This window comes from Paralichthys olivaceus, chromosome 22 (assembly GCF_024713975.1).
Source record: "Paralichthys olivaceus isolate ysfri-2021 chromosome 22, ASM2471397v2, whole genome shotgun sequence".
Taxonomy (NCBI): Eukaryota; Metazoa; Chordata; class Actinopteri; order Pleuronectiformes; family Paralichthyidae; genus Paralichthys; species Paralichthys olivaceus.
The window spans coordinates 15,458,241-15,478,709 of NC_091114.1; the positions used below are offsets into that span (position 1 = coordinate 15,458,241).

General features: G+C 43.7%; 2 protein-coding genes across 15 annotated transcripts; one reads left to right on the top strand and one right to left on the bottom strand.

The window, feature by feature from the left end:
- Window positions 1-821: 821 nt before the first annotated feature.
- On the top strand, window positions 822-15,140 carry phka1a (phosphorylase kinase, alpha 1a (muscle)). 14 transcript variants are annotated; one of them, XM_069518487.1, is made up of 36 exons: window positions 822-1,125; window positions 2,095-2,253; window positions 2,466-2,513; window positions 2,708-2,876; window positions 3,046-3,128; window positions 3,277-3,357; window positions 4,212-4,310; window positions 4,423-4,569; window positions 4,720-4,773; window positions 4,974-5,096; window positions 5,209-5,304; window positions 5,439-5,546; window positions 5,852-5,930; window positions 6,083-6,217; window positions 6,444-6,553; window positions 6,921-7,065; window positions 7,215-7,293; window positions 7,596-7,756; window positions 8,851-9,012; window positions 9,088-9,182; window positions 9,274-9,419; window positions 9,638-9,791; window positions 9,928-10,086; window positions 10,170-10,299; window positions 10,435-10,536; window positions 10,714-10,829; window positions 11,007-11,042; window positions 11,294-11,329; window positions 11,576-11,611; window positions 11,840-11,890; window positions 12,031-12,060; window positions 12,872-12,916; window positions 13,093-13,254; window positions 13,423-13,476; window positions 13,776-13,976; window positions 14,050-15,140. In XM_069518487.1, exons 1-36 carry the CDS (start codon window positions 1,048-1,050, stop codon window positions 14,221-14,223), a joined length of 3,843 nt encoding a protein of 1,280 aa, XP_069374588.1. In that variant the 5' UTR covers window positions 822-1,047; the 3' UTR covers window positions 14,224-15,140. The 14 variants fall into 14 exon arrangements, with proteins under 14 accessions (XP_069374588.1, XP_069374593.1, XP_069374590.1 ...); XM_069518492.1 differs by having other exon boundaries at window positions 7,596-7,663; XM_069518489.1 differs by lacking the exon at window positions 11,840-11,890.
- Window positions 15,141-16,216: 1,076 nt separating this feature from the next.
- Window positions 16,217-18,823, bottom strand: leap2 (liver-expressed antimicrobial peptide 2). The gene is made up of 3 exons (XM_020105005.2): window positions 18,613-18,823; window positions 17,871-18,046; window positions 16,217-17,456 (listed from the first exon to the last, which is right to left on the bottom strand). Exons 1-3 carry the CDS (start codon window positions 18,688-18,690, stop codon window positions 17,402-17,404), a joined length of 309 nt encoding a protein of 102 aa, XP_019960564.1. The 5' UTR covers window positions 18,691-18,823; the 3' UTR covers window positions 16,217-17,401.
- Window positions 18,824-20,469: the final 1,646 nt, after the last annotated feature.

Consider the following 20,469-nt stretch of genomic DNA (forward strand, 5'->3'; position numbering starts at 1 on the left):
AATTTATCATTTTTATTTTATCTGTAATTTAAAACTCTCACACGGGACAAACTCCAGACATCAGAAGTTTCACTTGTGCCAAGTTATTTTCTGCAAAGAGTAGCATTTCCGGTTTCACAATTCTAAATAAAATCGTCAGAACCCAGAGAGAACTGTTTTAAAAACCTGACCTGAAGTCAGTCACATGACACAGAAGCCATTGAGAAAAATACGATTAAAAAACAAACCAACATTAATATTATATCAGAAGCACTAAAATCTAGTGGGGAGAGAAAAAGAGTTGTTCCCTGTTAGTCTCGGGTATTTTTTAGGGTCAGTGGGTCACATGACATCGTATTGAGGGAGATTTTCCTCTCCTCAGTCGCCTGTGCTTGCTCATTGTGGGAAGTGTTGGGTTTCTCTACGTTAATATTGTTTTTAAGTTCTTGACCTTTAAATGTAAAGTGCCTTGAGATAATGTAAATTATGAATTGGCGCTATATAAATAAAATTGAATTGAATTGAATGACATGGAAGCTGTTGAAAAGATTGTTTATTTAAATTTTAATATTCATATAAATAAAGGTCATATAAAAAAGAGGTGTGTCCTATTAGTCTTTTACCTCCATGGTGGAGATCATAATAACAACAACAGTAATAATAATGATGATCATAATAAAAACACAAATCCTAATGATGGTAGTAATAATAACAACAACGATATTAACATTATTTATTATTATTGTTATTATAGTAATAATAATAATACATTGGAGTAAACTGAAGTCTAAGTGCTCTTACGCTGAAGGCGGCAGCTCCTCACTTCCTGTCCCGTAGCTGTTAGCTTCAGTTAGCTTGCCGCGGGTTGCTGGTGTCCGGTGGCTGCTGCGGATAAACCGACTTCTCAGACTCTCGGTGAACCGGACAGCGGCGGCGGCGTCTGCGGCTCCTGAACCCCCGGAAACCTGCCTTCCCTCCCCGGCCCCTCGAAGAGATGACTCCACCGCGGACGGCCTGAAAGCGGAGTTTGTGTCGTTGAACCCGAACTGAACCGAGGACTCCGGCGCCATGAGGAGTCGCAGTAACTCGGGCGTGAAGCTGGACAACTACGCCCGGATGGTCCAGCAGACTATCCTGAAGCACCAGGTGAGGCCGGGCTCGGTTCTGCAGCCCCGGGCACCACGGGTTCGCTCCGGTGTACCTCAGCCAGAGTCTCCGGAGGAAGGTGTCATGGCTGCGGGCAGCTTCAGACCCTCATGTTGTAAAGTCACATTTCGCAAGGCATCAGATTCAAACACACAAACAACAACAACATCACAGAGAGTGAGTTTGAATCGCAGCCTGGACGATTCGGTCCAGAGCCCGGTAATTATCGCGATAATTGTCACCTTATGTAAGTGTGAAGTTTCAAACTTGAGTGAAGGTTGTAGTTCTCGTTTCCTCTCACTGTGTTTGCACCAAGGCTTTTTCAAACAATTCATCAACGCACGTCAGTCAGAAGCTTTCGTTGCAATTGATGAAATTAATATTTGGACAATTAGCGATATAGTTTCCTCTGTGTGTGTGTGTGTGTGTGTGTGTGTGTGTGTGTTGGATCACAGATCTGTGCCACTTGTTTTCATGGACTTCATTCTGTGCAAGGGGACACAGGTTAAACCGTTCCCTCAGTCGGTCGCATGAACGTCTCATAATGTCCCAACCCGTCCTAAAGAAATGTCCAACAAACTCGGTGTGAGGTCGTCTTTTGAATCCGGCCCAAATGGCAGCCGGCCTGTGGTTGTGCACGGCTCGCCGCTCAGATGGATCACTGCACTAATGACCAAATCTGGTCAACGGTGAGCTCAGTGTTTCTGCACATTGATGACGCTTTAAATTAAAACAAATTTACAGATGCAGAGAAATTAAATTAAATTGTTTTGCTGAATCATTATACGTCTCGTCCAAAGATCCGCATCATGTCGACAATCCTGCAAAATAGTTCGACGGTTAACGTGTTGACTGTATTTGTGCGATTAACGCTGCACGGCTACACACAGAATGAGTGAACAATAGGAAGCACGACTGTCCAGGGTTCCTCATTCCTCCTGACCTTTGACCTCTCCGTGTGTGTGACAGGATCCGGTGACGGGTCTCCTGCCGGGCAGCCCGGATCAGCCGGACGCGTGGGTGCGAGACAACGTTTACAGCGTCTTGTCTGTGTGGGCCCTCAGTCTCGCCTACAGGAAGAACGCAGACAGAGATGAAGACAAGGCCAAGGCCTACGAGCTGGAGCAGGTAGGTGTGTGTCTGTGTTCGGAGTTTGTCGCTTTGCCCTCTGAAGTGTCGGTGCACACGCAGAGTCGAATACGTCCGTCCAGAGTGTACAGGTCCTTTTGTGTCTGCTGATGAAGAGTGTCACGTTTCTCTGAATGGCCACCAGGAAGAAGAGTGTGTTGAAAATACTGACATGTAATCAGCCCTCTGTCTTCCTCTTTCATTTTCTCTAGAGTGTGGTAAAGCTGATGAGAGGTGTCCTGCAGTGTATCATGCGGCAGGTACGTTGTGCTTTGCTTTTTTATCTTTTACAAACACACGAGACCGGATGAGAGCTGGACAATGTCTCAACAATAACAGCGAATATAAAGTGGAGGTTTAAAAAAATAAAAATAAAAAAAAGAGTTCACGCCTCCGCCAAAGTTTTTAATTAATCCTGGTTCTCTGACTGCTCTCTGCTCCGCTCCCTCCTCAGCTGGATAAGGTGGAGAAGTTTAAATACAGCAGAAGCACCTCAGACTCCCTCCACGCCAAGTACAACACCAGGACCTGCGCTCCAGTGGTCGGAGACGACGAGTGGGGTCACCTGCAGGTGGACGCCACCTCACTCTTCCTGTTCTTCCTCGCCCAGATGACCGCGTCTGGTAAATAAACAGCAAAGAGACGCATGTTGTTGCAAAGAAACTGGTCATCGATGCATATTACGGTTTTGAAAACCACAGTTTTATTAACATTTTAATAATTATCTCTTAATGTCATAATTGTTCTGAGTTTGTCTGCATGTATGTGCTCACGGTTCCACGTGTGCTCCAGGCCTTCACATCGTCTACACTCAGGATGAAGTGGACGTCGTTCAGAATCTCATGTTCTACATCGAGGCAGCTTATAAAGTGGCGGTAAGTTCTCATTCGTTCACTCTTAGACTCGTGGTTTTGTTCAGGAAGTGGGTTCACGGGCTGTTACACTTCTCAGTGCTTCAGTTTGTGTGTTGTTGTATTTTCTCAAGCATTAACATTCTAAGTCTGATTTTGTGGTTCCCTGCAGGATTACGGGATGTGGGAAAGAGGAGACAAAACCAACCAGGGCATCACTGAGATTAACGTCAGCTCTATAGGCATGGCCAAGGTGAATACACACAAACACACACAAACACACAGTAAATACACAAACTGTGTAAACAGGCTCAGGAGAATAGTGGGAAGCAGGTGAGAGGAGCAGAAACAGCCTGAGCGATGGCAGAACTTCTCAAAATCACAACAGGTGCTGCAGTAAGAATCTGGCACGGAGCAAGGTGTCTGGTCACTGTTGCGGCCTTTACACTGACCTTTATACAACCCAGACTCACACTGACTCAGGATCAGATGGGAGATGTTGTGAACTCGGCAGTAACTGACTTCACTTTGGATTCATGTTGTGTTCGACTCATCGGCCACGTTTTTTACCTCATTAAGAAATTAATTGTGATGGATTCTGGTCGAGCTTTGTTTAGTTTCACTCAAAAACAAAATCCCTGAAATGTAAAAATCCCCGACAAACATTGAAGTTATGAAGTTTTGGCTGCTCGCTCTCTCTCCACGTCTGACCCAGTGCTGTCCTTGTCCGACAGCAAACAGGAGATATCAGGTTCTCTGTGGTCTTCCAAGAATGGCCTCTGGCTCAGAAATAACACGGCACGCTCAGTACACACACACACAAACACACACACCCAGTTTAATTTAAGACTTTTGAAACAGGCACCACTGCAGGACGTCCCAGGCTCTATTAATTACATGTCATTTTTAGCATTTGAATGCAGCACACACGTAATGTTGTGTCCTGATTGAGTTTGTTTTCAATATCCAGATAATGACAATAACTGTAATATTTAGGATATGAATCGTTGTTATTCTCCAGCAACAACATTGTAGGTGTTATTTCTTATTTAGTGGAGCAAATGAATTTTGATATAACATCAGACCTCACTGCTGTGTGTCCTCCAGGCAGCTCTGGAGGCGTTGGACGACCTCAACCTGTTCGGAGCAAAAGGAGGACCTGGATCTGTGGTCCACGCCTTAGCTGACGACATACAGCACTGCCAGGTACACACACACACACACACACACACACACACACACACACACACACACACATGATTACATACTGTGTTGACAAATGTCATCTTTTAAAAACATTTACATGTTTTCTCCTCAGTCCATCCTGACCTCCATGTTACCCCAAGCGTCCATCTCTAAAGAGGTGGACGCCGGAGTCCTGTCCATCATCTCGTACCCTGCGTTTGCTGTCGAGGACATAAACATCGTCAACATGACCAAGGAGGAGATCATCTCCAAACTCCAGGTGCAGAGAGTTTTTACTTGATGTGACTTTATAACGGCCAGCGATGAAGAGAGGAGATCAGTTCTTCAGAAGGATTCAAATGAACATCTACTTTAACTATAGTTACTTTTTCCCTCGTGCATTTTTAAACTTAATGAAAACTCATTTCAGGGTCGATACGGCTGCTGCAGGTTCCTCAGGGATGGACACAAAACACCTAAAGAGGTAATCGCCCTGCAGGAGGACGAGGCTACACTTTTAACTATTCTCTTTTGTTTCTGTAAGAATTGTAAAACTAATTTCAGTGCTGTCCTCGTCTTGTTTCCGCTCTTGTCCCCGATGTTTTTCTCGATTCATCAAACGTTTATCAAGGTGGAAAAAAATATAAGATAAGACATATTTCTGCCTCCGCCCATTTCCCTCAGGATCCGAGCAGACTGTATTACGAGTCCGCAGAACTGAAGCTGTTCGAGAACATCGAGTGCGAGTGGCCGCTCTTCTGGACCTACCTCATTCTGGACGGTATTTTTATCAACAGCCCAGAACAGGTAGTTTACACCTGCCTGTGTTTACAGGACATCTGTCCTCAGAGACACATGAGACTTCTCTTATCCTCTGCGGACATTTAAGGTGATTATTTGTGATGATTCATTTATTCAGGTGCAGGAGTACCAGGAGGCTCTGGAGGGAATCCTCATCAAACAGAAAGACGGGTTACGTCTGGTCCCAGAGCTCTACAGCGTCCCCGCAGATAAGGTGACGAAACCAGGAGAAATCATTTCAAGGGTTGTTTGTGGTGTTATTTGCTTTTCTGTTTGGATGTGAATATCTTTTATTATTTTGGGCTTTAATGTGGTTTCATTGTGTTGTATGTTTCCACATGTAAACAGGTGGAGGAGGAGAACATGAACCCTCACTCTGTGGAGAGAGTTTCTGCCGGTAAATGTCCTCTGAAGTGGGGACAGTCTCTGTACATCCTGGGAAACCTTTTGTCTGAGGTGAGACGTCATTTCATTGAATGTAAAAAGTAGAACTATAATCTTCATCTGAGAGCACTGGAGTCTGAGTTCAACAGTTTTAATTTGGAATGATTGACCTTGCTAGAAGGAAACGATCCGTTTGTTATTTGACTAATCTGCATAAAAAGACAAATTGGACGAGAGAAGTTTGAATCACTTTGATTCTTTATCTTTTTCATCTTTATATTTATTTTCTTTCTGTCAACTGTTCTTATTCCTTTACTCCAACTTTCCTATTTGTCGTTGGCAGTGACGGTTAATTGTGATTTATTCTTACTATTCAGGGTTTTCTTGCTCCTGGAGAGATCGACCCTCTGAACCGCCGTTTCTCCACCATCCCTAAGCCTGATGTGGTCGTACAGGGTGAGCTATCAGGAAACACCACGAGGTGTTGAAACTCACAGTCAAATGTGTCTTTCGGTGCCACAGTGATTCTGAAGTCGAGTGATTTTTACCATTGGTGGTTATTCCTAAGCAGATTTTGTGATGCTTGTTAAAACCGTCTCCTCTTGCAGTGTCAATTCTGGCCGAGACCGAGGAGATTAAAGAGCTGCTGTTGAAGAACGGTATCGACGTTCAGACGGTGGCCGACATCCATCCCATCCACGTGCAGCCCCCCAAAGTCCTGAGCCACATTTACGCCCGACTCGGTACGAGATGACAGAAACATTTTGGAATAAAGAGAAAGTGCCTGTTTTTCTTTCGAATTCAATATTATGATTTCAGCAACATGAAAATCAGCAATTTAATTCAAAATCAGATTTTTCATACCCTCATGTTTCTGACTGAGAGAATGTAACTTCATCATTTTGCTGCTCACACATTTGAATTCGTATTCGACTCTCCTTTCATTTCCATTCCTCTGCTGTGTCCCAGGACGTAACCCGAGGCTCGGTCTGACCGGACGACCCTACAGGAGGATCGGAGTGTTGGGAACCTCAAAGTTCTACATCATCAGGAACACCATGTTCTCATTCACTCCGCAGGTCAGCAAGCAAACACAGAGAGCGAATATCTGTCAGGTTTCCAGGTCATGGAAGAACTTTGCTGCTCAAACGACTTGTGCTGCTCTTACAATTCCATAAAAATTTAATTTTAAAAGGTTTTAAATTAAAGAAGATCAGACTTATTATGATTAAAGAAATGAATCGCTCACTTGATCGTAGCTCAGATGTTTGACAACATGAAAACAACACAATCTCTTTATATAATACACCAAAACTATGGATTTCCATTTCATTAGTCATGAAAACATGATCCTGGTGAAATGGAATTTTTCTGAAAAAGAAATAAAATATAAAGTCTGAGATTTAAAAGTTTTATTTATCATATTTATCATATTTATCGCTCCAGTTCATCGATCACCAGCAGTTCTACCTGGCGTTGGACAACAAGATGATCGTGGAGATGTTGAGGACAGAAATCTCCTACCTCTCATCCAGGTGGAGGATGACTGGACGACCCACTGTCACGTTTCCCATTTCACAGACGATGCTGAGTAAATACACACACACACACACACACACACACACACACACACACACACACACACACACACACACACACACACACGAACTCACCAGACAGAGAAGAACATTACTGTGTGTTTGAGTGTGTATTCCTATTCTGTGTGTGTGTGTGTTTCAGCTGAAGACCACACAAACCTGGACCCTGCCGTCTTGGCCACACTGAAGAAGTTACAGGACGGGTACTATGGAGGAGCGAGGTGAATGTTACCGTAGATACAGAGGTCAAGTCATTGAATTGAATTAGACTAAACAGAATGATTGTATATTCTGTATGTTTACAGTTAATAAAAAAAAAAAGGTGAGTAAATTAAAACAACGAGAAAATACAACTTTTTCTTGTGAGCGTCTCTGATATTTCAACGGAGGGATGACGAGGAAGGTTTGGGCCAAAATAGCCCACAATTCCCAGGGGGTAAAAAAAAAAATTATACTTAATACTATAATAGACTTTTTAGACGCATACAAAACTCTTCATCTTTCCCCTCTTCCTCCTTTCCAGGATCCAGACGGGGAAGCTGTCGGAATTCTTGACCACTTCCTGTTTCGCCCACCTGAGTTTCCTGGACGGTAAGGGTCCCGTCAGCATGGGCCACCACAGCGAAGGGTTTGATGATGCGAGTAGCGACGATGGATACGTGCATGAGTTACGTTATGATGATGGTAAGCAACCGCTTGATGGAATGGTGGCACCAGCCGTGGAAAGATATTCCTTTATTTAATAACTTCAACTGCCAGGTGGCGTTTCTTTGTTTTCCATCGTTGGTTCTGATCATTCCTGTTCACACTGACATGGTCAAAGACTGTGGTTGTAAAAACTTATGTGCAAAAAAATACATGATTCAACTTCAGGATTGTTTTCATACAACATGATTAATAACAGTTTCCTCTTTATCCTCATTTAACATCACTGATCTTTGACCTCAGCGTTGTGTCTCCGAGCTCGTTGCATCTCCTTAATGTTCTGAGTGAAGCCTCGAGTTTCTCAACCTTTACTTGCAGTAGTTGTTTTGATATTTTAGTATTTGAAGTATTTGAAATTGGAGTTGTCAATATAATCAATTTAAAGCGTTTTAAGGGCTTGAAAAAGTTGAGAAACTTTTGTTTGCGTCTGCTTGTTGATAAATGAGACTTTATCAGTAATGTTAAATTTAAATGACTGATAACCTCAACTTCCTAAAACCGATGCCTGTGACCCGTGCACGTCTAATATAATATACACGCATGTTGTAAAATGTCTTGTCTGACAGTGTGTGACTGGATGCATGTGCACGAACCTCCAGATTATATATTTATATATATATTTTGCATTTTGGTCGAGAAGAACAAACGTTAACAGCTCCATTAAAAACTAAGCTGACTCATTAATACATTTATTTTGACAGGTACCTCTTGGTGAATACACAGAAGTCATAAAAAATACTGTTGGTTTTATTGTTAATATATATTTTACCAAAATACAGCTGACGTTAGTATTTGTGCTTTTCGAGGCGCTGAAAACCTTTATTAGTTATTTAGAGATATTGTAATGATTTGAATAAAGTCAGACATGTTGGTGGGTTTTAATTAAAGGGTTCTCTTACTTTGAAGAGCCTGTCGTAAACTTGGAAAACATTATTTTAAACCATGACTCTTGTTGTTTCTCTTTTTCTTGTATCCTCACTTTTCCCTTCATCCTGTTCTTTATATCACACCCCCTCTCAATAATTGTTTCCATTTCCTGTCTCCTCACTCTGTCCGCTTGTCCACGTCTCCAGAGGCCGATGACCTCGCTCAGTACCTGGACCACCTGTTGGCCCACGCTGCCCCCAAGAAGCCCAAACAGAAGGTCGGGGGAATGGGCAAGTTCAAGGCCGCAGTCAACAAAACAAAGGAGATGGTGTCTCTGACGAAAAAGGCTAAGGAGCTCAACGTACAGAGTGAGTGGATCCTTCTGTGAGATGTTAGCCATCCATCAACGGGCAGAATGAAAACCCCTCCATGTTTCTGTCTAGACGTCAACATGTACCTGCCAAACAAACTGTTTCGCTCTCGTCACCCGTCGCTCAACCTGAACTTCCCGGAACGCCCCGAAGAACAACAAAATGTGGTGTGTTTTAATTCCCTTCCCCCACCCCCTCCAGTCTTTCATCACATGCTCAGTAATCATTCAAATCCAAAGTGAACGTTTCCTCCTCCAGGGTCCAGACGTGCAGGTCACCACGGAGAGCGGCATCCCCAGAGACGCCAGCGGAGACATCGACTACACGGCTTTGGTCCAGATGCTGAAAGACACACAAAGTCTCCAGGACCAGGCGGACATACTCCTCATCCTCTTCAAAGACAAGTGAGACTTCAAGAGTCTTATCTTTTTTGAGAAGCAAACATAACGTTGAACCGTGCTGCACTCTCGTTTGATATGTGCTTTTTTAAAACACAGTATGACCACCATGAGATTCCCTACTTGACGTAAAGTAAAGTTTTATAGGAGCAAACAACGTAACTATCAAAAAGTTGCAGTGGAGGAATTCAAACTCTTCCCTAACTTGTTGGTCTTTTGAACAGGGGCATGGACTGGGACACTGAGCTGCTCGGGAAAGGCTCCACGGTGCAATCGCTGCTCACCGACCTTTACGAAAAGGCCGGAGAGTTCAAGCTGTGGGGCCTCATCAGGATGATCTCTGGCATTCTGAGGAAGAAGGTGGAGGAGCTCGACTCGGTACGAACACAGCGACGCAGTTAGAAACAAACCTGAGCGACCAGAAGCCCCAAGGGAATAAATTCACTCCCCTCTCATGTCATCTTTTCCAAATCTCTTTCCTGATTGGTTGACATCTCTCCCTCCCGCTCTGTAGGCTTGCTCTGATTTGCTGGCGCACCAGAAGCACCTGACTGTGGGTCTGCCTCCTGAGCCCAGAGAGAAAACCATCACGGCTCCGATACCTGCGGACCAGCTGGCTGCGCTCATCGACGAGGCCAGCGAAAACAACATCAGCGTGGCCATACTCACTCAGGTGAGTCGTGTCCTCCGCTAGACTTGAACTTTTCCCCACTCTGTTTCCGTCCTTCATCTCCCTTCTTTCCCTCCATCCTTCAGGAGATCATGGTGTATCTGGCCATGAGCATCAGGACTCAGCCCAGTTTGTTCAGCGAGATGTTCAGGCTCCGTATCGGCCTCATCATCCAGGTCATGGCCACAGAACTGGCTCAGTCGCTCAACTGTTCAGGTGAGAACACGTTTTAAAAAAGAACAAAAGTCTAATTTTGTATTTTGCCTGAGGTTTTTTCCTCCCTGAAAAGTATTAGCACGACAGTTTCAACTAAAGTGAATTGAATTAATCAGTTGCTATGTGCGTGTGCAGGAGAGGAGGCCACAGAGAGTCTGATGAGTTTGAGTCCGTCTGAACTGAAGAATCTCCTCCACCACATCCTCAGCGGGAAGGAGTTCGGAGTCCAGCGCAGCGGTCAGTCACACAATCACCTCATTCAAACACGATCTTTTATTTTGGCGCCGCACTCAACACTTCCTCCAGTCGTCTGGAAACAAATCAAACGAAACGTGTATTTGTGTGTGTGTGTGTATTTGTGTGTGTGTGTGTGTGTGTGTGTGTGTGTGTGTGTGTGGGGTTTCTCCTCCTCAGTGCGAGAGGTGGACACCGGAGTCAGTCCCGCCATCTCCATCCATCATCTGGGCAACGTTGGCGCCACCAAGAGCGAGAGAGCCGGCATCAGCAAACTGAAGAGCGACATGAGGATGGTAGGATCCTGTTGGTTAATAAAACACATTACGGGTGCGATGAGTCGTATGTTTGTGTTTTGTGAATGTTTTAAATGTTGTTCTCATGGAAACCTAGAATATTTAGGAGGCGTTGGTGAAGGATGAGAAAAAGGCGATGAGAGGATCTTGCTTTGAATGTGTTTTGTCTTGTTGCAGCTGGAGCACAGGTTGTCTCTGACGGATCCCAGTAAGGTGATGACGAGCACGTTGAATACGATCAGCTGCTAATTCAGCAGGATGACGCTGATTGGGAAGAGTAATTGGTTTAGAAAATTAAAAGGGAGAATTTTGGGAGATTTTGCTGGAATTGAAACGGGAAATGTGAATTTTTGCTGCTGATAAAATGTGGACGCGGTGAAATGAACCGTGTTGTTGTGGATGTAAACATCAGCGGAGCAGCTTGTTCCCTGTGATTTATTTCCCACCTGGTTTTTGTGTTGCAGGCAGACCACAGGTTGTCGCTGACGGAACCATTAAAGGTGATGATCACGTGAAGGAATATTAATCATCACAGTGTCATGTCAGATTATACTTTCTCTCATTACAGTAAGTTTGTAGGAATCAGTTTTATCTTCCATGAAAACATCGCCAGGGCAAAAAGAACAAGTGTCTCGATCCAGAACTCTCAGCTCTGCTTTTCTTTCCAGCTGTTTTTTTTTCTCCAAGGTGAAGAACGAGACGCTCGATTTCATAACGCTGCTTGTTTTGTGTTTGTTTCGATTCAGGACCCCAGGATGCCTTTAACTGATCCAGTCACAGAGGTGATGATGATGATGATGATGATGATGACGATGAAGGAGTTAATTCACGTTGCTGTGTTGTGAACTGACCGTTTTTACATTAATGTCATTAACTGGCTTTGCTGTGAAACGGGAATCGCTCACATTGAACTCACCGATCCATAAATAAGAATCGTGACAGAGCGAGGGAGCATTGACGCTGAAAATCTGACAGAGTTGTAATTTAGTGTTGATGTGATTCTGCTGCAGATGCAGAGGGAAGACCGGCCGGGTCTGACCGGGCTGCTCAGAGTGATGATGGTGATGATGATGATGATGATGATGGTGCTGGTGGAGGTTGTTTGATTTCAGTTAATGGGAAACGGTTCAGGCCTTTAATTGGTTTGGTTGAAAAGAGAAAGTTTGAAAGGAAGTTAAAGTTGATTTATCCTCTGTTTCAGTTGGACCAGTCTCTGACTTCTCCTCGCAAGGTGACACCGATAACGACGTTAAACTTGAGTTTTTATCCTCGTGAACGTCGACTAAATATCACGAAGCCGATCATCTGACTGATTTACATACGGACGAGTATGAGGGTCAGACATAGAAGTAAAAAAAAAATCAGATTATCCTCAAAAAGTTATTCTTGATTGGAAAAGTTCAAAAACAACTTTTCTCCCCTGAATTAGTTGGACGTTATTCTGGACATGTTTTATTTTTCGTCTGCCCTCATGCTCCTCCGTATTAACTCTCTGATTTCTGGTGGCTGATGATTTCGGGCTTTTAAAAAACCAAACATTTTCTATTTCTACGTTAATTTCTGTAGTTGATTGTTATTTACTGTTTGCAGAGAAACGACTAAGCTGCAGTTACAGTCATTTATTTATTCACTTCAACACTATGAAACTTTTACTGGAATAAAAGTAGAAGAAGCTGAGAAGTGTCCAAACATGCAGATGAAAGAGAACATGAAGAAGGACACAGGGGGACGGGGGACGTGTGTGTTTGAGCTCTTGTCCTTCAGTTAAAATGGAAACTGGGCAGTTCTCTCCTACCGTCGCTGTTTCTTTCCTGGGTTTTTAGCGCCACCTATCGCTGTTTCGTGGAATCCTCCTCACCAGTGAACGAATCACTTAATTAATCTCTAATTTCACTCTCTTCTAACCTGATTTCTGTTGTTTCTAATCCTGCACGATGACGCGATGTAAGAAGCAGCTCCGTCCCTCCGTTTTTTTTTTTTTTTATTCACCTCCAAACTTTGTTTTTCATTTGTGTATGTTTTTCTTTTTCTCTGCGTCTCAGGGAATGAGATCTCAGTCACTGGACATAGAAAACATCGACTCTGGGGTAAAGATTTGTCCGTTTTTATTTATCACATGTTCAGTACAACACGATGACATCATCACTGAGTCACGAGAAGTCCGATTTGGGGAGTGGTCTGCCGGTTGTGACAGGAAGGGGGCGCCGTTCTTTGAGAATCAAACAGCAGTTTCAGTGAATCCTCTCTGTTTGTGATGATTCAGAGGTACCGGATGACGTCAATAGAGTCTCTGGAAATCCCGGAGTGCACTCCTGTCGCCAAGGACACCAGACACGGCCAATGGCTGCGCAGGAGGCGTCTGGACGGCGCCCTGAACCGAGTCCCCGTCGGGTTCTACCAGAAAGTCTGGAAGATCCTGCAGAAGGTCAGACCAGGCGCTGTTATGGACTTATATCAGATCTATCAGTCAAATGCAACAATACACAAACATTACATTTCTTAACCAGATAAGCGTAAAAGAGAATGAAATCAGATTTTTGAGTTTTGGGCCTTTAATTCCTCGTTCTGATGAAACAAACGTGTTTTCCTCCAGTGCCACGGTCTCTCCATCGAGGGGTTTGTTCTTCCTTCTTCTACCACCAGAGAGGTAATGTCTGTTTTCATTGTTCCTCTGATGCTGTCTTCTGTCCTCCTCTCACTTCTCATTTTCTTTGGTCTTTTTTTTATTTCACTTCACCACATTACATCACAACCTTTGAGATCTCTGACATTTTATCCTTCAATGCTTTTAATTCAACCGTTGGCATTAGAAGAATTAAAACTGCATTGGTATGAGACAGATAAGACAATCTGGATCAAAGATTTAAAAATAGAACGAAGCACTGCGGTAAAACACTCAAGTTCGAATCCTCACTGGTTTTATTTCACTTCTTATCGTTTCTCCAGATGACGCCTGGTGAGATCAAGTTCTCCGTCCACGTGGAGACGGTTTTGAACCGCGTCCCTCAGCCTGAGTACCGGCAGCTGCTGGTGGAGGCCATCTTGGTCCTCACCATGCTGGCTGACGTGGAGATCCAGAGCATCGGCTCCATCATCCACATCGAGAAGATCGTCCACCTCGCCAACGACATGTTCTACAAGGATCAGGTCAGCGTCGCCACCCTCGACTCTCAGATTCTGTGCTTGAGTGGTTCTTAGTTCTTCTCTCCTTCCGCTCCAGATGGACCTCGGAGCAGAGGAGCACATCCTGGACAAGGACCCGGCCACCGGGGTGTGCAGGCTGCTGTACGACAGCGCCCCCAGTGGTCGCTTCGGGAGCATGACCTACCTCACCAAGGCCGTGGCGGAGTACGTGCAGGACCTGCTGCCCAGCGGGTCGTGTGCAGTGCAGTGATCCGACGACCGGCGTGAAACGTAAAACGTTTTCTACCTTGAAGAAACGATAGAAAATGTGTCGACACGAACGCGTGAAGCTGAAGCTCTGAGACGGTTTACGGCGTGAAGCTTCTTCGTCCCGCTCTCAGTATTTTGTGCTAAGCTAACTGCTAACTAGCTGTAGCTTCATGTGAACTGCACATCGATGTTTTTCATTTAACTCAACAAAGAACTTATTTCACTCAAAAAAATCGAATCATCGTGTGTTTAACCACTGTTAATTCTTCACACCGATGCTAATCTGTTAGCACTAATGCTACGACTGTTGGAGGAAGAAGGTGAATGCTCCACCCCCCTGGTCTCATGTCACTTTACCTCAAATCCTACATGCTGTAAAAAAAAACAAAAAACAGTCAAATAATCTATTTATTTTACATTTAGACGTCAGACGTGTGTTTGACAGGACTCAGATCTGTTCGGGAGATTTCTCTGGAGCCTTAACTCCAAAAGAGTGTGTGAGTGTGTGAGTGAAGCTGTTTAATCGTATCTGTGTAAAACTGGCCGACTCGGAGCTTGTGCTTTTATCGTGTCCTGTTGGAAAATATACAGATTTTAGCACGATGCTGTTCTTTTAATAGTTATTTTTTGAAAACTACACAGTGAATTCTAAGCCCCCCCCCCCCCCCCCCCCCTGTGTCTGTCGTCATGAGCTAAACTTTAATTTTTATGAGTTTATTTAATTATAAAAACAGTAAAGCTAACTCATCATGAGTCAGTGATTTACAGATTATTGTTATTAAGGTCGTTAATATGCTGAGAAGAACAGTGGGAGGAGCCTGTCTGTGTTATTAGATATGAATAATATCCAGTGAACAAACCGTTGGTTTATTGTTTTGTTGTTTTTGAAGCTAATTCTGTAATAAAAGAAGAAAAGATGTTGTTTGAGTTTTTCTTTCTTGTTGTCTGATCTGAACCTGCTCAGTCGTCTGGTGTTAAAGTCCAAGCTCCTCTCAGACGCTTGATGCTGACGCGAAGAAGAAATGTCGGGTTACCTGCTTCGTTAGGGGGGCGTGTCAGATGAGATGATGGGTGTGCGTTATGCAAATGTGCGCCGCCGCGTCTCGTTAGTTACCGAGCGTGGCTGCAGAGGGCGCTGCTGCTCAGTGAAAAGCTGCTTTAATGAGTAACGTCTACTCGTTCAAATAATATTAGAAGAAAGAGAAAATATTGTGTCATGAAAACTGGATGTGTTACGTTAAACTTCATTCTCTAAACACCACCGTTCAAAGTTCAGCTCGCGGGAAAATCCAAGACCCGTGTTCCGTGCACATGAATAAAGTCAACACGCAGACGGAGGTAAACACAGACGAAGGCTCAGTGCAGCCGTTAAACATCGACCTGTGAAACTGAACATATGTGAACAAACACACAGAATCATGTTTCCTCCTCTCGACCAGGTGAAGTTAAAAGTGCAGGTGCGTGAGTCAGAGTCGTGTTTGCTGCGGGAATCAATACGTCGTCCACATGTGAACGTCCGGCAGGAAACTGCTGAGCCAGCAGATTTCAACAGACCTCGACTCAGGGTTTGTGTTAAAGTTCACGAAACATTTTATAAGTTCCACATCTGCACTTTTTGAAGGAATCCCCCGTTTCTCTCTTCTCCCCCCCGCCGACGAGTAAAAGTGTTCTGTTGTCTCTTAAAATTTGAGATTAAGAGAAATGAAAGATTGATAAACTCACATTATCGATTTTGGTCTTTATTGACGGTAAAATAATAAAAAATTATGATAAAAAAAAAGACAAAACTTTAAAAAAAAAAGGTGGTTACACATTCATGAATGAAGTTTTTTATCAAATTAAACTTATGAATTGTGTTGATATTAGTTGTAAACTTTATCTGAACAAACATTTTTTGGTTTTACCAATTGAAGTAAATGTTTTTAGTCGGTAAACATCTTTTTTCAGTGTGTTAAATTATTCTAAAACTCAAATTAAAATGAAAGAAATCCCAATTGTTATTTTTCAATGCTTTTATTCCTCCTCTTCCCCTCCACACGTCGCTAACGCAGTACGTACAGGACACAGTACAAAGATAATATTTGGTTTAAAAGTGCAATCCTACTCAAACATTTCTCAAACGTGAGTGTACAAAATATCAGCACCCACCCGCTCTGTGCACGACGTAAACTGTGCAGGTGGACGAAGCTAAATCTGAAAATAAAAAACCAAGGCTGTGCGGCTCGTCATCGGGAAACTGTTCCAAATATTTGTACACTCGACCAGGGTTTTTTAAATCTGTTCAGATTGTCTGAGCAAGTAGACAAAAAGTTTTGGGTTATTGATTATTCTAAAATAAGCCACTATTATCATCAGTACGAATATATATGTAAAAAAAAAAAATACTACATAAAGTATATATATGACGTCTATGTATCCTCTGTTTATTATGAATGATGTGTTTGTAGTTTAAGAGATTCAAACTTAACTTGAAAAACTTTTAACAGAATGAAATGAAACGTTGAGGCTGCTCGAGCATCGCTGCAGAATTCCGTAACCTCTGCTCCTTCTCTTCTCTTCTCTTCTCGTTTTCTTGAGGTTGTTCTTCTTTTCCTATTTTTTGTTTCCTCTATTGAAAACTCTGACGGTCGACTGTATTCCCTCTGAGGCAGATATCTGATGTTACGGTTCAATTTACATTTGGTCGCTCTGTTAAACAGGAAATAAGAACTTTTTTTGGGGCCAAAGCACATTTCTCTGGGGTTTTTGAAGCCTGACGATTCACAGCTCCGAGGAGGAGGTGAGTTCAGGGCCACAGTAACTGGCAGGACAGAGAGTACGAAGTTAAAAACTTCATTTGAGATCAGGGCTGAGGGAGTTTGGTCCATAGAAGTAGAAATAACAGTAAAAAAAAAAAGGTTTGAAGTTGTTCGGACCACGTTAAAAAACTTTCTCACTGATCCTCTCGTGGAAAATATCAAGCGATACTTCTCATTTTCAATCGGTGGATCAATAGCGTGCTTTTCTTACATATGAGCTACTTGCTTGTGTGAATCCATAGAAACCTTTAGATTTCATCCGAAACAAATTGGTACATATAAATACAAAAGTCCGATTAAAGAGCCTGGGTAAGTTCCAGTCATCAGAACCCCTCGTACGGATCACGTCTGTCCTCTCAGGTCAACGTGTCCCGAGGACGTTCAGTACTTCACAGGCTCGGCGGGGGAACGATGGCTGGTGGAGCAGTGACCCGCCCTGAAGACGACAGGAGAAAAACAAGAATCTCTGTTAGATGCTTCTCGGTTCTTCGCCAAGACGCCAACATTTTCTGTCAGTTTTGTTGTATTATTTATTGAGCATGTTTTATAAAGAATATCCAGTCTTATACAGTAAATAAACTAAAAGAAATGCTAAGCTAACTGCTTAAAGGTCCAGTGTGCAAGATGAGGGGTATTCAGCTGCAACGTGCAACTCCACCACTAGATGTCACTAATTCTACACACTGAACCTTTAAATGACTAGAATGTTTCAATAAGAGCTTCTTAATGCTTTAGCTCATATTGACTCGAGTGTAAGCGACCTGAATTAAGTGCTTTTTAACATTTGCCTGAGCTTCGTACATCAGTGATGATAATAATATATATATATATATCATTTTAAATCAGTTACCTGCAGAGTCCTGTGGAGCACTCGTAGTTGTTTTGGCAGTACGCTCCGAATGGTTTACTGCTCATGATTCTCCACAGCGGGGTCATCCGAGCGACCCTCCTCAGCGTGTGGACGCTTGAGTCTGAACTCTGGTCGGAGTCGGACTCCAGCCGAGAGGCCAGCGGACCCGCACACACCTGCGACACACACACACACACACGAGTGAGGGGTTAGAAACCAAGAACAAGGAAGAACCTGACACGCTCCACGATTTAACATTGATTTATCAGAATAATTCTCCGTAGTTTCCCTGTTGGACACGTGCTGGATCAAAGTGTTGAGATAATACCACACAGTTTATGATTATTGTGTTTTAATGATATACTGGAGCTTCATTTGCTGGTAGGTTGATTTTCCTTTGAGATTTTTATCCGTCTACAGTTTTCAAGATCAATAATTAACTTTTAAGTTCAACGCCACCAATTAGTTTGTGTCTCAGAAGTTAAAATACTTAAAAAGATTAATTTTTTTATGTGGGTAAGTTATTATTATAGTACATTTGAGCAATAGCACGACATATTTTGTCCATTTCCTCTCTGAAACTGTTGTTTAACTAGATCTATCTCATGATTAGCTTCACTTTAAATGCATCAAATCGATTTTTTTACAGTGTGTCATAGTTTATAATTTGTCTCACACTCAAAAAGACTTTTCAGTTTATTTCAGTGCATCCTCTGACACATGTATCTGGAGTTCCACTCACCTGCTGAGCCAGCATCAACAGCACAATGCACAGAGCCACCGCTGCTCTGCTTTGGACCAAACTTCTTCTCTGCTGCATCTTTTCAGCTCCTCCAGGCTCCTCGGAGATCTCTGCAGGACTCAGTCCAAATAGTGAGTCTGGAGTTTGTGAGGAGTCAGGCTCAGGTCAGCTCGTGCTCGGCTGTGGCACCGGCAGAGGAGTCAGAGCTCTCCTTTATATAGACCGGCCATGATCCCAGGAGACGAGAGGGGAGAGGGAGGGAGAGAGAGTCACAGTCCATCATGTGTCGTCCACCCCTCGCTCCACCTCTCTCTCTCTCTCTCTCTCTCTTGCTTTATCTCTCTTTTCTGGCCCAAATGTGACGAGATGTGTTTGCATAAAACCGGTCATTCCCCAAACGTGTGTGTGTGTGTGTGTGATAACGCTTTAATCAATCTGCAGAGTCTGCAACATATCTTATCCTGATGCAATCTAACCAACAGTCTCACTTATATAATACAGATATATACAAATATATAAGCAGCCGCTGTGGTTTACATAAGCAGGTGCACAGAACACAAGACCCGACACATGACATCAGATGTGCTCCTGCATTTAAACACTGAAAGGCCGTCGATAAGCCTGAAGGCTGCACGACAAGTCTGGACTCTGAGGAACTGAAATCAAAGTGTGTGTTCTTCGAATTGTGTTCACTCTGTTGTGGTTCTGCATGTTTCTATCATAGACTGTAAATAAATGCTATCTCCACTATGGAGATATGAAGCCCAGATGTCTGAATATGTCAAGGTCCTGCTCGTGCACTTCTTCCACGATCGCTCCAAATGCACAAGATGGCCGTGATCACACGAGAGATATTTTGGCTTTTCATTTCTGGGAAAGTGAGAATGAAAGTGGAGACTATTTTTCTTTGTCTGTCTCTTTAACCGAAGGACAGATGACCGACTCCTTCACACTGCTCTGCTCTGGTTATTTGCACAGCAGCGGGCTGAGGGCTGCACCCGGGTACCAAGTCCAGTCCGGGGGCCAGGCGGGCCTTATATTTGAGGTCAGTGGAGAGATCAGGTCTAATCTTAACTAAACGGCCGGGAGGTCGAGGTATTTCCTAATTGTACACGTGAGCTGCCAAGTCGTGCCTGTGTCTGCAGATTTCCATCTTTTATAATTGGTTAACTGGGTAATTAAGTCAAAGGTGAGGGCAGAGTCTTTCACGCCTAAACGCCGGCGTTACATCACAGCAGCAATAATGTTCCCCTTTCAGTTTTCATTTCAACTTCTGCATTTGTCCAGGTTGATGGACCTGGACGAGGACCAGCTTGTTTTCATCCAGAGGGAGTCGAGACAGAGAGACGCTGCGTGTTGGGTGAAAGACGAGCTCTCGGCTGAAGTATGTTTAAACACTCACAGGAATTGGAGAACGAGGGGGAAAGAGATTTCATGGAGAGGACGCACTGGAACATTCTTGTGTCGATTCCTGTCAGGTTAATCATCAAGGAGAAGCCCCCCCCCCCCCCCCCCCCCCCCCCCACCCCCATCCCCAGGAGCACGAGACTGACAGGAATCCCCTGCTCTGTAAAACTCAGCACATGTGCGTCATATGTTATCGGCAGGCGTGACTCATCAGATTGTGCGAGACAGGCCGAGCAGCTGCAGAGTGGAGCTGCAGAGACGCAGATCTGGAAGTTGAAGGTTTTTCTGTGAGTTTAATGATGCTTGTTATCAAAGAGACAGTTTATCTATTTTACATTTTTAATTTTAGAGCTTTGATGCGGAGACAAACAGGGTTTGTACCGGGCTCGTGAGTTTCCCTTTGAGCAGAGTCACTCCTCTGCCCTCTGTGGTGTCTGAACTTTAAACCTC